The 16,679-nt window shown below is 42.1% G+C and overlaps 1 protein-coding gene across 1 annotated transcript; it reads right to left on the minus strand.

Annotated features, from left to right (window-relative positions):
- Positions 1-5,314: 5,314 nt before the first annotated feature.
- LOC311147321 (uncharacterized protein) lies at positions 5,315-16,383 on the minus strand. Its single transcript, XM_084184008.1, has 5 exons — positions 16,277-16,383; positions 15,479-15,811; positions 15,069-15,380; positions 14,724-14,880; positions 5,315-6,053 (listed from the first exon to the last, which is right to left on the minus strand). Exons 1-5 carry the CDS (start codon positions 16,311-16,313, stop codon positions 5,945-5,947), a joined length of 948 nt encoding a protein of 315 aa, XP_084040134.1. The 5' UTR covers positions 16,314-16,383; the 3' UTR covers positions 5,315-5,944.
- Between the last annotated feature and the right edge of the window lie 296 nt (positions 16,384-16,679).

A 16,679-nucleotide genomic window follows, 5' to 3' on the forward strand; every position in this document is an offset into this window, starting at 1 on the left:
ACGGCGGTTGGAACCAAAAATCACAAATTCTGACTCATCAGACCAAAGGACAGATTTCCACTGGTCTAATGTCCATTGCTCGTGTTTCTTGGCCCAAGCAAGTCTCTTCTTATTATTGGTGTCCTTTAGTAGTGGTTTCTTTACAGCAATTCGACCATGAAGGCCTGATTCACACAGTCTCCTCTGAACTGTTGATGTTGAGATGGGTCTGTTACTTGAACTTTGTGAAGCATTTATTTGGGCTGCAACTTCTGAGGCTGGTAACTCTAACGAACGTATCCTCGCAGCAGAGGTAACTCTGGGGCTTCCTTTCCTGTGGTGGTCCTCATGAGAGCCAGTTTCATCATAGCGATTGATGGTTTTTGCAACTGCACTTGAAGAAACGTTCAAAGTTCTTGACATGTTCTAGATTGACTGACCTTCATGTCTTAAAGTAATGATGGACAGTCGTTACTCTTTACTTATTTGAGCTGTTCTTGCCATAATATGGACTTGGTATTTTACCAAATAGGGCTATCCTTTGTATACCACCCCTACCTTGTTGCAAAATTACTGATTGGCTCAAACGCATTAAGGAAAGAAATTCCACAAATTAACTTTTAACAAGGCACACCTGTAAATTGAAATGTATTCCAGGTGACTACCTCATGAAGCTGGTTGAGAAAATGCCAAGAGTGTGCAAAGCTGTCATCAAGGCAAAGGGTGGCTACTTCGAAGAATCTCAAATATAAAATATATTTTGATTTGTTTAACACTTTTTTGGTTACTACATGATTCCATGTGTGTTATTTCATAGTGTTGATGTCTTCACTATTATTCTCCAATGTAGAAAATAGTAAAATGTTTAAAAACTTGAATGAGTAGGTGTATCCAAACTTTTGACTGGTACTGTACATCAAATATAGAGTTGATTTCAGGTGATTTTGACATTTTTCTAAACATGATCACTTCTATTGATTTTAGCTAGCAATTGCTAAAGTTAGCTGAAGTTTGTAATGGCTGTTTAAAGAACATTTTACCATGAATTACAGTTTCTCCTGGTCCATAGAAATCTTTCAGGGTAAGGAACCATCCAACATCAAGTTGTAAAAATAGTGAACTAGCCAAGGACCTTATGTTTTTTGTAAACACGTGCTGTAACATGGAGATATGGTCGTGTGGGAACTCTAACCAGATAAAAGTTGTGTAGTAATTTAACCTTTTTCATTTATTATTTCTAGCTGATATGAAAGATAGTTCAGACTGGTCTCATAGACTAGATGTACATAGTAAACATAATCCAGGACACACAAATTAGTATGATATGTTATGATTGGTATGGTTACATAAGATAGAAGGTTACTTAAGGCGTGTGTTCAAACCTCATCATGGACAACTTTAGCATTTTAACAACTTCGCAACTACTTAGCATATTAGCTAAACCTTCCCCTAACCCTTTTAGCTAACCCTTCCACTAACCTACCCTTTAACTGAACCTTAACCCCTAGAGCTAGCTAACGCTAGCGTTAACGACCTAGTTAACGTTAGCCACAACAAATAGGAATTCGTAAAAAATTATATACATTTAGCAAATTAGTAACATATTGTACGAATTGCAATTAGTAACATATTGTACGAATTGCAATTAGTAACATATTGTACGAATTGCAATTAGTAACATATTGTACGAATTGCAATTAGTAACATATTGTACAAATTGCAATTAGTAACATATTGTACAAATTGCAATTAGTAACATATTGTACAAATTGCAATTAGTAACATATTGTACAAATTGCAATTAGTAACATATTGTACAAATTGCAATTAGTAACATATCATACGAAACGGATGATGGACATTCACAAATTAATATACCATAAGAAACTTAACATATAATACTATAGAGACAGTCCCTGATTTACGTAAAGAATAATATGAAACGCTCTGAGACCACGTTGGATAGCTACGTTCCTTACGTTTCCAAAACCGTACCGCAAACGATCAGATCGAGCGTCTGGGCTCTTAACAAAATTCCCCTGGGAAGAAGATACTACATACTGTACTGTTTTTTAAGATACCTTAATCAATAGGGGCTAAAGGTAGTTAGCGTCTATGAATGGGGTAGGGCTAACTAGAAAGCCTGGCTAATTGTAGCTGCATCTGCTAGCTACCTGTTCGCGTACATGGCACTTTTTAGAATAATTTACAATAATTATCAGCGGTATTTGGAAAAATATTACCTTATTGTTCAAATGGTCTGTACGCTTTCTTCAACTAGTAACGATGTCTGCCTGGCTAGCAACTTGACGTTTGTGTTGCACCTTTCTTTAAGGGCAGTGCTCCTCCGTTTCAGGTAAGACAAGGGGGCGTGTCCTTAATAAAGGGCCTGTAAGTAGCAAGATATACAATTTCAGTTTGTGGCTGTGGGCACAAAAAGGCATAGCACATAAAAGCACAAATAGAAGTGATTTATAGGTAAATAATGAACACTTGACATAGAGAGAAATAGTAATGGCATCTTTTTGTTGGCAATAACACCGCCATGGCTAACCCTGAGCTGCCACCCTCATAGTCTCCACTGAGGACATATGTAAGTCATTCAAACGTGTTACCCTCACAAGGCTGCCGGCCCAGATGGCATCTCTAGCCATGTGCAGACTGTTGTGTTCTCTGACATTTTCAATCTCTCCCTAGCTCAGGCCTCTATATCCACCTGCTTCAAGATGTACACTATCATCCCTGTGCCCAAGAAAGGGAAAGTAACTGAACTGAATGACTACCGACCAGTGGCACTCACTTCCGTCATCATGAAGTGCTTCGAGAGGCTAGTCAAAGACCATATCACCTCCTACCTCCCCGACACACTCAACCCTCTCCAATTCGCCTACCGCCCTGACAGATCCACGAACGACGCAATCGCCATTGCACTACACACTGCCCTTACCCACCTGGACAAAAGGAATGCATATGTGAGGATGCTGTTCATCGCTGACCACACAACAGTAGTAGGCCGGATCACCAGCAACAACGAGACAGCCTACAGGGAGGAGGTAGGCACTCTGACAGCGTGGTGCCAGGTAAACAACCTCTCCCTCAATATAAGAAAAACAAAGGAGCTGATTGTGGACTTCAGGAGGAACCAGGCTGGACACGCCCCCATCCTAACTTCAATTTCCTCGCCGTACTTATCTCAGAGAAGCTGAAATGGTCTAACCACACGGACACCATAGTGAAGAAGGCACGACAGCGACTCTTCAACCTCAGGATGCTGAAGAAGTTTGGCCTGTCCCCGAGGGCCATCACAGTGTTCTACAGGAGCACCATCGAGCATACTATCTGGCTGCATCACAGCCTGGTACGGCAACTCCACCGCAGCGGACCGCAAGGCTCTTCAGAGGGTGATACGTGCAGCCGAACTACAACACCAGGTGTCACAGGAAGGCCAAGAAGATCATCAGGGACCCCAGCCACCCAAGCCATGCCCTGTTCTCCCCACTTCAATCACTCAGACGCGGGCAGTACAGGAGCATCATGGCTAAAACTGAAAGACTGGCCAATAGTTTCTACCCTCAGACCATCAGGCTGCTGAATAGCCATCACTAGTCAGCCACCTGCTCCCCCATCCCCCTGCTACTCCACACACACTTTACTCTGCCCCCACCTCAACCACATTCATCACTGTTGTAGTTGTTATGTATACTTTCTTGTTTTTATTTCACTCAATGGTCATGCTGCTGCTCCACCTATGGTCGTTCCACCCCACCCCCTCAACAGTCTTTACTCTGCCATCCCCCTGTTGGACATGTATTTATTCATCACTGCCACAGTTGTAATGATGTATATAGTGCTAGTTCTATTTCTATTGTTTCCATGACAATTTTCATTCTTTTATTTCACTTAGTCCTGCATGTTGGAGCTCGGAGCCTAAGATGTTCACTGTACCCTGCAATCACACCTGCAACCCTGTACATGTGACTATTAAACCATCTGAATCTGAAATCATCGTTTGCGAAAATTAATGGCGTTTTTGGATAAACGGCAAAAATAAGTTCTGTGATAAACACAGGCTTAGGAGATCTTATACGTTTTGTTCTATGAGATAATATTCATCAGCTAACTTCACATTTAGTGAATTTTGAAGAATGTATGTAATAAAAAAGTATCTCTCTCAAATATATGGAAATGAAATACATCACTTTATACCCCATTTTTCTGCTGTCATCAAATTCAGCTCAAGCATGGCTCTCATGCAAATAATCTATTTACAGAGATAGCCTATGTATGAGGCCTAGGCCTACACGGTTTTAGAATATTGTCTGTCATCCAGGGTTGTGACAGTGAAACAGTTAATGAACACTATGCCAGGTACTGGCACACCTTCCTTATACCTTGTAAGAAAAGACGAGGTCAACTCAATAGTGAACTGAAGGTGTGGCATGCTGAGTATCCAAGTGGAAGCATTGTAAAAAAAAATATATGATCACCACTTTGGTATTTAGAGATTTAGAAACACAAGTAGACGTGGTATGTAGAACAATCCTCAATTTGACTCATGCTGAGTAACATAACCTTTCACAATTTTCTGACACTCGTGACACACCATCTGACCAAGATATAATGTAGATATGCTTCCAAATACTTTTATGCATGGTTTCTAAGCAGTAAAATACTGTAAATATTCTGGTCTTTTTGTGGTTAACACAATACCATCACCGCTTCCTTCCTCGTGAAAAGTTTTACTATAACCAAACATGTTCTAAAAGCAGTTACAGCAAATACATTCCTTAAAGAATCTTTTACCAACAGGTACACATATCTGATTTCTTAATAAACAGTATTCAATAATATATCACGCACTATGGAAAACTTTATGTTGAGGTTATGAGTTTAAAGAAGGGGCTTTAAGTGGTTTGTCATTTCTGGTCAACATCTAGAGGGTTTGGCTCTACATTGTTTTGAGTGTCGACATTGAAAACGGATTCTCACGCTGTGACAATGTCTTATTGTATGACAGAGTTCCTGGGAAGGATAGAATAACAATCATCATGGAATTTGAAATGGATCCTATTCTCATCACACACAACTCAGTATTTTTCTGTTCGAACAAACAAAATTGTAATTACTTATTAATTACAGATTATTTCATGAATTCTAATTTTGTGACTTAAGCTCTTTCAGTTCCATTTACTTTTCTCTGGCTTTTTCTTGATGGAAAATATTATCGGTGTCTTTGACCAACATAATAGATAAGGCTTGATGTTTTATACATGTCACGTTCGTTGAGTACAGGATTGAACATACGCATGAAATGCAATAAAAGTCACCTGACTCATAAAGTAATATTTGTTTATTTCATGATATCATTCACAGGAAGGGAGGGGTCTTCCTGTTTTAATGTCACACTAGATATGGTTTATCTTATTAATACAGTGGCTGTTGGGCAGGGAGTTAGTATCTGTCTCTGGTAAACACTCCCGGCTCCCTGTAAAGAAACGATATTACTGAGCAATTATTTGATTATGTGTCATTATGATAAGAAATACAAATGTTAATTTTAGGATACCATGATATCACTTAAAGTCCTTTCATAATGTAAGCCATATTGAACATGTGACGTTTCAAACTTCCATAACACAATCATTACTGCCCTCCTGTGGCTAACTGTAGCTCTTCACATCCTCACAGGCACATTTACTTCAACTATTCTTGTGTGTCAGTAAGAAAATATAATTTGACATAATATAATCCCACCTTCACCCTTTGTATAGGTAAGTAGATAAACCTATTTACCTTGATGTAGTTAGCCAATTCTATATTTTCAATGTCTATGAAGGATGTTGTTGTTATATGACAAAATGACAAAGGAGTTAGCTAAAGCACATACATACATATCTGCGACTAAGGTGAAACAAAGTGGTCAGTTTGCCAAAGGAAACTTGTTGTTGTCATAGAGACTGTTGGATCACACTTGTGTAGGTCTGCACTTGTTCACAAGACAAACAGCTACTATCAGAGTAGCCAGGAAAAGCCAGCGCAGGACCTCATACCAAACAGGCAACTCTGTCCATGCCCTGAAAAATAAACAAGAAGAGTTATGATTGAAAATCGCTCTTTGAAAATGAAATTCTACATTACATACAGTAGTAGTCTTCAGATTTCATTCCCACAGCAGCATACACAGTGCAATTGTTAAGAGTGCACAGTACATCCTGTTTTTGAAAATTGACACCTTAATCTATACCTATGCAACTTTCCACAACCTCTTCACAGCACTACAGCACTGTGCCTCTCTGGAAACTTTCACTACACTGCAATCAAACAACAGACCACATTTGACCACTGCAAAGGAAGTCTAACGGCACATGATATGTTAGTTTTATTGTCACATGCACAAATACAGTGAAATGCCTTTCTTGCTAGCTTTAACCCCAACAATGCAGTAATCAATAACAATGTAAAACTAAAAATAACAAGGTAGAATAAAAACATACAAGATATAAAAATAAGAAATAAGAAGAACACAATAAAGTAAGTAAGAATACTATATACAGGGTCAGTTCCAGTACCATATTTACAATGTGCAGGGATGCTGGATACAGTATGTATAGGGGTAAGGTGACTAGGCATCAGGATATATGATAACCATCGTAGCAGCAGCGTATATGATGATTGGATGTGAGTGGGTGTGTTTCGAGTCAGTATAAATGTATGTGCATATTTTATGTGTGTGAGCAAATGATGGAGTGTGTTTTGTATGTGTGTTGGAGTATCAGTGTGCATAGTTAACAAAGACAAGCACAGCCATACCACTGAAGTGCTGGCCAACTTACCGACATATCACCCATCACTCTGGACCAATGACTGTATAAATGGACAAAGCTATTGATCACGTGACACCATTCATTCTACAGTAGATTCGGAAAGTATTCAGACCCCTTCACTTTTTCCACATTTTCTTAAATTCTTAAAAATTGTTTGTTTTCCTCATCAATCTACACACAATACCTCATAAAAACGAAGCAAAAACAGGTTTTTATACATTTCTGCAAATTTATTAAAAATTAAAAACGGAAATATCACATTTACATAAGTATTCAGACCCTTTACTCAGTACTTTGTTGCAGCACCTTTGACAGCGATTACAGCCTCGAGTCTTCTTGGGTATGACGCTACAAGCTTGGCACACCTGTATTTGGCGAGTTTCTCCCATTCTTCTCTGCAGATCCTCTCAAACTCTGTCAGGTTGGATGGGGAGCGTCGCTGCACAGCTATTTTCAGGTCTCTCCAGAGATGTTCGATCAGGTTCAAGTCCGGGCTCTGGCTGTGCCACTCAAGGACATTTAGATACTTGTCCCGAAGCCACTCCTGCGTTGTCTTGGCTGTGTGCTTAGGGTCGTTGTCCTGTTGGAAGGTGAACCTTCGCCCCAGTCTGAGGTCCAGAGCGCTCTGGAGCAGGACTTTGCTCCATTCATCTTTCCCTCGATCCTGACTAGTCTCCCAGTCCCTGCTGCTGTAAAACATCCTCACAGCATGATGCTGCCACCACCATGCTTCATCATATGGATGGTGCCAGGTTTCCTCCAGATGTGATGCTTGGCATTCAGGCCAAAGAGTTCAATCTTGGTTTCATCAGACCAGAGAATCTTGTTTCTCATGGTCTGAGAGTCCTTTAGGTGCCTTTTGGCAAACTCCAAGCGGGCTGTTGTGCCTTTTACTGAGGAGTGGCTTCCGTCTGGCCACTCTACCATAAAGGCCTGATTGGTGGAGTGCTGCAGAGATTGTTGTCCTTCTGGAAGGTTCTCCCATCTCCACATCTCCTGTTTTCTGCTAACAATGCCTGCAGTACCGTGGCTTCAGTGAGAGGGGGCAGTCATTTTCAAATGCTCTGGACCCAGGAACCTGTCTTCACCTAGCAACCAAACACGGTGGAAGTCTCCAAGTGTCTAGATAACCTTTCATCTTTTTCAGCAAAGGTAGCCTATACAATAACTCCACATAGTTCAGTTGCCACCTTTACATGAGCTTGTAGCCTTCTTTGAGGTGCAGTATAGTGTCCATTTATCAGGTTGTTTTTCCTAGCTAGCTAGCGTCATTCAGCGCCAAATTATGTAGACAGGCTCAAATGTGCTGCGCTTACCCCAGGATTACCCACACAACATGTTTAGGCAATGCACATAAGCAAAATATGAAATTGGCTCAATAAATGAAGCTAGGCAAAGCAGCAAGGCCTATGCTGACCCTGTCCATCAACAGCCACTGGAGTAAGGACATTTCTGTACTGAATGAAATATTACCAATACATTTTAAAACCATGTCTATCTTTATTTCCCTAATAGAAAGCATGAGCTTCAGTGTAGAGTGATGACTAACGGCGAACAAACTGTAAGCTATAAAAATAAGTAAAGAGATTTGCACACTCTATATATATATAAACTCCCAGTATTTTATTGGGAAAACACCAATAAATTACTGGGAGTTTATATACAGTTGAAGTTGGAAATTTACATACACCTTAGCCAAATACATTTAAACTCAGTTTTTCATATTCCTGACATTTAATCCTAGTAAAAATTCCCTGTCTTAGGTCAGTTAGGATCACCACTTTAATGTAAGAATGTGAAATGTCAGAAAATAGTAGAGAGAATGATTTATTTCAGCTTTTATTTCTTTCATCACATTCCCAGTGGGTCAGAAGTGTACATACACTCAATTAGTATTTGGTAGCATTGCCTTTAAATTGTTTAACTTGGGTCAAACGTTTCGGGTAGCCTTCCACAAGCTTCCCACAATAAGTTGGGTGAATTTTGGCCCATTCCTCCTGACAGAGCTGGTGTAACTGAGTCAGGTTTGTAGGCCTCCTTGCTCGCAGACGCTTTTTCAGTTCTGCCCACAAATGTTCTATAGGATTGAGGTCAGGGCTTTGTGATGGCCACTCCAATACCTTGACTTTGTTATCCTTAAGCCATTTTCCACAACTTTGGAAGTATGCTTGGGGTCATTGTCCATTTGGAAAACCCATTTGCGACCAAGCTTTAACTTCCTGACTGATGTCTTGAGATGTTGCTTCAATATATCCACATCATTTTCCTTCCGCATGATGCCATCTATTTTGTGAAGTGCACCAGTCCCTCCTGCAGCAAAGCACCCACACAGCATGATGCTGCCACCCCCGTGCTTCACGGTTGGGATGGTGTTCTTCGGCTTGCAAGCTTCGCCCTTTTTCCTCCAAACATAACAATGGTCATTATGGCCAAACAGTTCTATTTTTGTTTCATCAGACCAGAAAACATTTCTCCAAAAAGTACGATCTTTGTCCCCATGTGCAGTTGCAAACTGTAGTCTGCTTTTTTATGGCAGTTTTGGAGCAGTGGCTTCTTCCTTGCTGAGCAGCCTTTCAGGTCATGTCGATATAGGACTCGTTTTACTGTGGATATAGATACTTTTGTACCTGTTTCCTTCAGCATCTTCACAAGGTCCTTTGCTGTTGTTCTGGGATTGATTTGCACTTTTCGCACCAAAGTACGTTCGTCTCTAGGAGACAGAATGCATCTCCTTTCTGAGCGGTATTACGGCTGCGTGGTCCCATGGTGTTTATACTTGCGTACTATTGTTTGTACAGATGAACGTGGTACCTTCAGGCATTTGGAAATTGCTACTATTTTTTTTCTGAGGTCTTGGCTGATTTCTTTTGATTTTCCCATGATGAGTTTGAAGGTAGGCCTTGAAATATATCCACAGGTACACCTCCGATTGACTCAAATTATAATTATAATCAGAAGCTTCTAAAGCCATGACATCATTTTCTGGAATTTTCCAAGCTAAAGGCACAGTCAACTTAGTGTATGTAAACTTCTGACCCACTGGGATTGTGATACAGTGAATTATAAGTGAAATAATCTGTCTGTAAACAATTGTTGGAAAAATTACTTCTGTCATGCACAAAGTAGATGTCCTAACCGACTAGCCAAAACTTTAGTTTGTTAACAAGAAATTTGTGGAGTGGTTTAAAAACAAGTTTTAATGACTCCAACCTAAGTGTATGTAAACTTCCGACTTCAACTGTATTAGAGTGTGCGACTCTCTTTATTTATATTTTTTGTTGTTGTTGTATTTTTCTCCGCAATTGGAGACGAAGGTCGGGTCATGTGTCCTCTGAAACATGACCCGCCAAACCGCGCTTCTTAACACCCGCCCGCTTAACCCAGAAGCCAGCCGCACCAATGTGTCGGAGAAAACACTGTTCAACTGATGACTGAGGTCAGCCTGCAGGCTTCCGGCCGCCACAAGGAGTCGATAGAGCACGATAAGCCAAGTAAAGCCCCCCACCCCGGACGACACTGGGCCAATTTTGCGCCGTCCTATGGGACTCCCGATCACAGCCAGTTGTGATACAGCCCAGGATCAAACCCGGGTCTGTAGTGAAGCCTCTAGCACTGCGATAGAGTGCCTTAGACCGCTGCGCCACTCGGGAGGCCCTTATCTTTATTTCCCAATCACAATTCAACACAATCACAATCACTTTTTTGTATTTTAATCATTTTAAGCACCTTTTAATAGGCTGAACACCTAATAAACACTTTGTACTTTATTTTGTACACTTATAACATAGGCCAGGCCCTGTTGTTACCTCATATCCTGCAACCCACCTCACCCAATGTGGAACGGATTCTGTTGTTTCTTCATACATTTTCATCCAGAACCTCTGGCTGAAACTAGCCAGCTAGCCAGCTAACTAGCTACTTGCTATTAGCCACCGTTAGCGGTCTTCACCATTGTCCGTGGCCGTGGCCTGCACTACCTACCTACCAGCCAGCTCTAGCCTGGACAATTGTCGGCCAGTCTGCACAGTCTGCACATCACGCTATCGAGCCAGAGCATATCGGATTTTCTGCCGGAACCACTGAATCACTGGACCTTAACACCGGATCATCGCTAGCCAGCTAACTAGCTACTTGCTATTAGCCACCGTTAGCGGTCTTCACCATTGTCCGTGGCCGTGGCCTGCACTACCTACCAGCCAGCCAGCTCTAGCCTGGATTATTATTCGGCCAGTCTGCACTGTCTGCACAGCACGTTATCGACCCTGAACATATCGGTTTTTCTGCCGGAATCACTGAATCACTGGACCTTTAACACCGGATTCATCGCTACTAGCTAGTTGCAACCAAATGGACGTTTGTGGTTGGCTAATCAGCCCTGAGTTAGCCTTGAGCCAGGCCCATCTCCCGGCTATCTACCTCTCTGTCAACCGGACGGGACCTCCTAGTGTTGACACGGAGCCCCGACGATCCAACACGACTGGTCTGCCGACAAAATCGTATGATGTGGTTACAACAGGCTTCACGTTACGACGTCGACCACGAAGATCCATCTACTAGCCCCGGCCCGCTAGCACACGCTAGCCGTGGCCTCTTGCTCGCTAGTGCTATAGCAGCCCCTGAACTACCTCTGAACTACAGTGAGGGAAAAAAGTATTTGATCCCCTGCTGATTTTGTATGTTTGCCCACTGACAAAGAAATGATCAGTCTATAATTTTAATGGTAGGTTTATTTGAACAGTGAGAGACAGAATAACAACAAAAAAATCCAGAAAAACGCATGTCAAAAATGTTATAAATTGATTTGCATTTTAATGAGGGAAATAAGTATTTGACCCCCTCTCAATCAGAAATATTTCTGGCTCCCAGGTGTCTTTTATACAGGTAACGAGCTGAGATTAGGAGCACACTCTTAAAGGGAGTGCTCCTAATCTCAGGTTGTTACCTGTATGAAAGACACCTGTCCACAGAAGCAATCAATCAATCAGATTCCAAACTCTCCACCATGGCCAAGACCAAAGGGCTCTCCAAGGATGTCAGGGACAAGATTGTAGACCTACACAAGGCTGGAATGGGCTACAAGACCATCACCAAGCAGCTTGGTGAGAAGGTGACAACAGTTGGTGCGATTATTCGCAAATGGAAGAAACACAAAAGACCTGTCAATCTCCCTCGGCCTGGGGCTCCATGCAAGATCTCACCTCGTGGAGTTGCAATGATCATGAGAATGGTGAGGAATCAGCCCAGAACTACACGGGAGGATCTTGTCAATGATCTCAAGGCAGCTGGGACCATAGTCACCAAGAAAACCATTGGTAACACACTACGCCGTGAAGGACTGAAATCCTGCAGCGCCCGCAAGGTCCCCCTGCTCAAGAAATCACATATACAGGCCCGTCTGAAGTTTGCCAATGAACATCTGAATGATTCAGAGGAGAACTGGGTGAAAGTGTTGTGGTCAAATGAGACCAAAATCGAGCTCTTTGGCATCAACTCAACTCGCCGTGTTTGGAGGAGGAGGAATGCTGCCTATGACCCCAAGAACACCATCTCCACCGTCAAACATGGAGGTGGAAACATTATGCTTTGGGGGTGTTTTTCTGCTAAGGGGACAGGACAACTTCACTGCATCAAAGGGACGATGGACGGGGCCATGTACCGTCAAATATTGGGTGAGAACCTCCTTCCCTCAGCCAGGGTATTGAAAATGGGTCGTGGATGGGTATTCCAGCATGACAATGACCCAAAACACACGGCCAAGGCAACAAAGGAGTGGCTCAAGAAGAAGCACATTAAGGTCCTGGAGTGGCCTAGCCAGTCTCCAGACCTTAATCCCATAGAAAATCTGTGGAGGGAGCTGAAGGTTCGAGTTGCCAAACGTCAGCCTCGAAAACCTAATGACTTGGAGAAGATCTGCAAAGAGGAGTGGGACAAAATCCCTCCTGAGATGTGTGCAAACCTGATGGCCAACTACAAGAAACGTCTTACCTCTGTGATTGCCAACAAGGATTTTGCCACCAAGTACTAAGTCATGTTTTGCAGAGGGGTCAAATACTTATTTCCCTCATTAAAATGCAAATCAATTGATAACATTTTTTACATGCGTTTTTCTGGATTTTTTTGTTGTTATTCTGTCTCTCACTGTTCAAATAAACCTACCATTAAAATTATAGACTGATCATGTCTTTGTCAGTGGACAAACATACAAAATCAGCAGGGGATCAAATACTTTTTTCCCTCACTGTATCCTATTGCTGTTCACCGAACCTTATGATAACTCAGCTATACAGCTGATGCCTACTGGACTGTTCCTTTTTACGGTACCGCATCCTGTTTATGTTTAGCCTCAGCCCAAACTTTGTCGCCATTACCAGCTGTTGTCTTAGCTCTCTCGAATTACACCTGTGATTGCTTTATGCCTCTCTCCCATGTCAATATGCCTTACTTATTGCTGTTTCGGTTATTTCTTATTGTACTATTTCACTGTAGATCCCCCAGCCCAGCTAAACCTGCCTTAGATAGCTCCTTTGTCCCACCCCCCATACACGCGGAGACCGACTCAATCGGTGCCTCCAGTGATGCTATCTGTCATGAATCCCGCTTCCTGAGTCTGTTTCTGCCTGAGTTGCCGGTTTTCTGTCTTGGAGTCTGTTTCCTGAAGGTTCCTGAACGCACCCTGTCTGGTTGCCGGGCGACGAAGCTAGGCGGGAGATCTCTCGATTACCCGCACCTGCATCTCATCAGCTGTCTGCACATCTGGTCCTGATCATCACCTCTTCATAAGCTCTGACCTGACATCCATTCCCTGCCGGATCGTTAGCCATTAACAGTATGTTGTGTCAGCGTATCAGCCTCAAAGTTACTAGAGTTAGTTTTGTTGTTTTGTACTTTTTGCTTGCCGTGTACTTACCTTCGTTTACTCTGTCTACAGTCATTCTCCCGGAACATTCACCCCACCCCTGCCTGGTCGTCGGTGGCTTCTGTGCCATCATTGGATCTGCCTATTCACTCCCACCAACTCACCTCCGCTGCCCGCTCCGTCTCCTGGATTATTCTGCTTCTACATTTGAATATGGTCCAAGAGGCTTCAAAACAGCTTCTACCCCCAAGCCATAAGACTTCTAAACATCTAATCAAATGGCTACCCAGACTATTTGCATTGCCCCCCCCCCCCCCCCCCCCCCCCCCCTTTTACGCTGCTGCTATTCTCTGTTTATTATCTATGCATAGTCACTTTAATACCTCTACCTACATGTACATATTACCTCAATTACCTCAACTAACCGGTGCCCCCGCACATTGACTCGGTACCGGTACCCCCTGTATATAGCCTCGCTATTGTTATTTTACTGCTGCTCTTTAATTATTTCTTACTTTTATTTTGTATTATTTTATATAGTATTTTTTGTGTGATTTTTTTTGGTATTCATTCTTAAAACTGCATTGTTGGTTAAGGGCTTGTAAGTAAGCATTTCACTGTAAGGTGAATACAACACTACCTGTTGATTTGATTTGATTTAGTAGTCTTCAGATCTAACTTCCACAGCAGCATACACAGTATAGTTTTTAAGAGTGCACAGTACATCCTGTACTTGGAAATGGACACCTAAAACCTCTACAACCTTTTAATAGCGCTACTGCACTGTGCCTCTTTATGGAAACTTTTTCTACACTGCCATCAAACAACAGACAGATACGTAACATGCTGACAGATTGACCACAGCAAAGGAAGTGTAGCTGCACTGCTTCTTCAAGACATGTCACATTATGTTACTGGGTAACAGGCTTCAGCTCAAGGTGTGCTAATGTGGATCTTGTGGAAATAGATAAACACAGAGATTACACAGAGGTTACACAGAGGATACACAGAGGTTTCATAGAGGTTAAACAGAGGTTACATAGAGGTTACACAGAGGTTCTGACCTACTGTAGCTCCAGTCCTGGTGTATTTGGTTGATTGTTGAGGACAGGTTGCTGTTGGTTCCAGGGTGATAGGGTTCTTCTGTGAGATGGCCAGTAGAACGCAGAGTTGTGGCTGTGCTTGTCTTCAGTCTGTCACTACAGTCATAGCTTCTCTGGCCTGGTGGTGTTGAAAAGTACATATGCATGGATTGGAAATAGTTATTATACTTTATTTGTCATGAGAAGCTACCTGTTTAGGAGACATTAACGTGGGTGTCTACTTAGTATGTAGTTTTGCTGATGTGTTTTGCCTCTGATTTGTTCCTACTTAATCAACCACAAACAAAATATTTTCTAGGCACTCACCCTCCATTGTAAAACTATAGATGCAGTCTTCCTCTAAGGGCTTCAGAACCTGCAGAGAAACCATCCCACTATGCTGGCTGCTCACATCATTGCTGGCTCTGCAGTAGTACTGGCTGTCTTCTTCCACAATGCCACAGTGTAGGTGCAGGTCTGCTGAGCTCTGAAACTGGATGTCCTGGGGTTGGGCGGGTTGGTACCAGGTGTAGTGGACACTTGTGCCCTGTGCACTAGCACAACGCACTGTCACAGGCTGGCCCCAGCAAGTGTTTCCCATGGAGCTCAGGGGCCATACCTTGGGTTTGGACACTGCCACTGGGAGAGAGAGATAGAGAGGTGTTATTTGGATAATGCAAGAGAAAAGGGGCAGGGGAAACTTGGTCAGTAAAGGTAAAGAGCAAAAATAATCTTACCAAATGTCACAATTAGATTGATGGAAGTCATGATATCAGCATAGATTTTATCAATCCCAACCCAGTACACTCCAGTATCCTCTAACTTGAGATCTGTCATTATGATGACCAACCCCCTTCGCTGTGCATCTATGATCTGGGACCTGTGTCTGAGCCCTCTGTTGGTGAGGCGATCGGTGTCCATTAGAATATCACAGGTCGACCTAGACTCCCCACGACACCAGTACTTCTTACTGAAGAGGTACTGGTTTGTTTGGTACTGGCAGACCAGATTGAATCCACTTCCGACATTGGCCTGGATGAGTGTTTTGTCACACTGAAGCTGGACACTTGCTGGGAAAAGAAATTCAACAAATAGCTAGATAAATCATAATGTTGGTCAACAGCCCTCTCAGACATCTTGAAAATAGCATTTTCTGTGTCCTGATGTACACTGGATAGTATTCTGTATTCAGTAAATAGGTCATCAACAGTGGTGTAAGATATACTGTGCAGGTATATATCTACTTTATGTACAGTATATGTATAATGGCAACCCTGTTGATAATGATCATTCGAATGATCATCAGGAAAAATCAACACAGTTGTGGTTTGATATCATTATGTAGTCACAGACAGGCGTAAGTATGACAAAGTATGTTGAATACACTCAGAGGAATTCTACCGTTACTGTATATATATTCATCCCTTTGATATCATGTAATGTTATGTAAAATTGTGAGGGCATGAAAACAGGACTGTAAACACATGTTGTAATTACTGAATAAAAACATTAAAAGTAGATTAAAAGATACTTACTATGACACAGCAACAGGAGATAAAGGACCCTCGTCATGGTAAGACTAATGTCCTCTACAAGCCATCTCTTTCTCTCAACCTATACAATAGCAATTCAACCTGTGAATGAGGTTATTGTAAGACAAAGTGCTGGTTTGAAAATGAGACAGGATGCCACTGAAATGGACTGTGGTTGGTGCGGCATCCTCCTCTACTAAGAGAGCTTCAGAGCTGTGCAAAATGTATGGCGATGGAGGATCTGAATAGACCCTCTAAAGCGAGATCCATATGGCATTATTCACCCTGTTCCATTTCACTATACAGTATTAGGCTCAGATGAAGTTGGTTTTGGTTTAATCATCCATAATCATAAAATACAACTTTAAAATGTATAGGTCTATGCTGCTTGAAATAGTTATTTGTC

Source organism: Coregonus lavaretus, assembly GCF_964263955.1.
Source record: "Coregonus lavaretus genome assembly, chromosome: 20".
In the NCBI taxonomy this organism is placed as follows: domain Eukaryota; kingdom Metazoa; phylum Chordata; class Actinopteri; order Salmoniformes; family Salmonidae; genus Coregonus; species Coregonus lavaretus.

Bases quoted from the DNA above. Each gene is read 5' to 3' on its own strand.
- LOC311147321 (XM_084184008.1), bottom strand. From the start codon at position 16,313: ATGACGAGGGTCCTTTATCTCCTGTTGCTGTGTCATA. The intron at 15,812-16,276 runs GTAAGTATCTTT...TTCTTTTCCCAG, and splicing joins TCTCCTGTTGCTGTGTCATA to CAAGTGTCCAGCTTCAGTGT. The intron at 15,381-15,478 runs GTAAGATTATTT...TCTCTCTCCCAG, and splicing joins CAATCTAATTGTGACATTTG to TGGCAGTGTCCAAACCCAAG.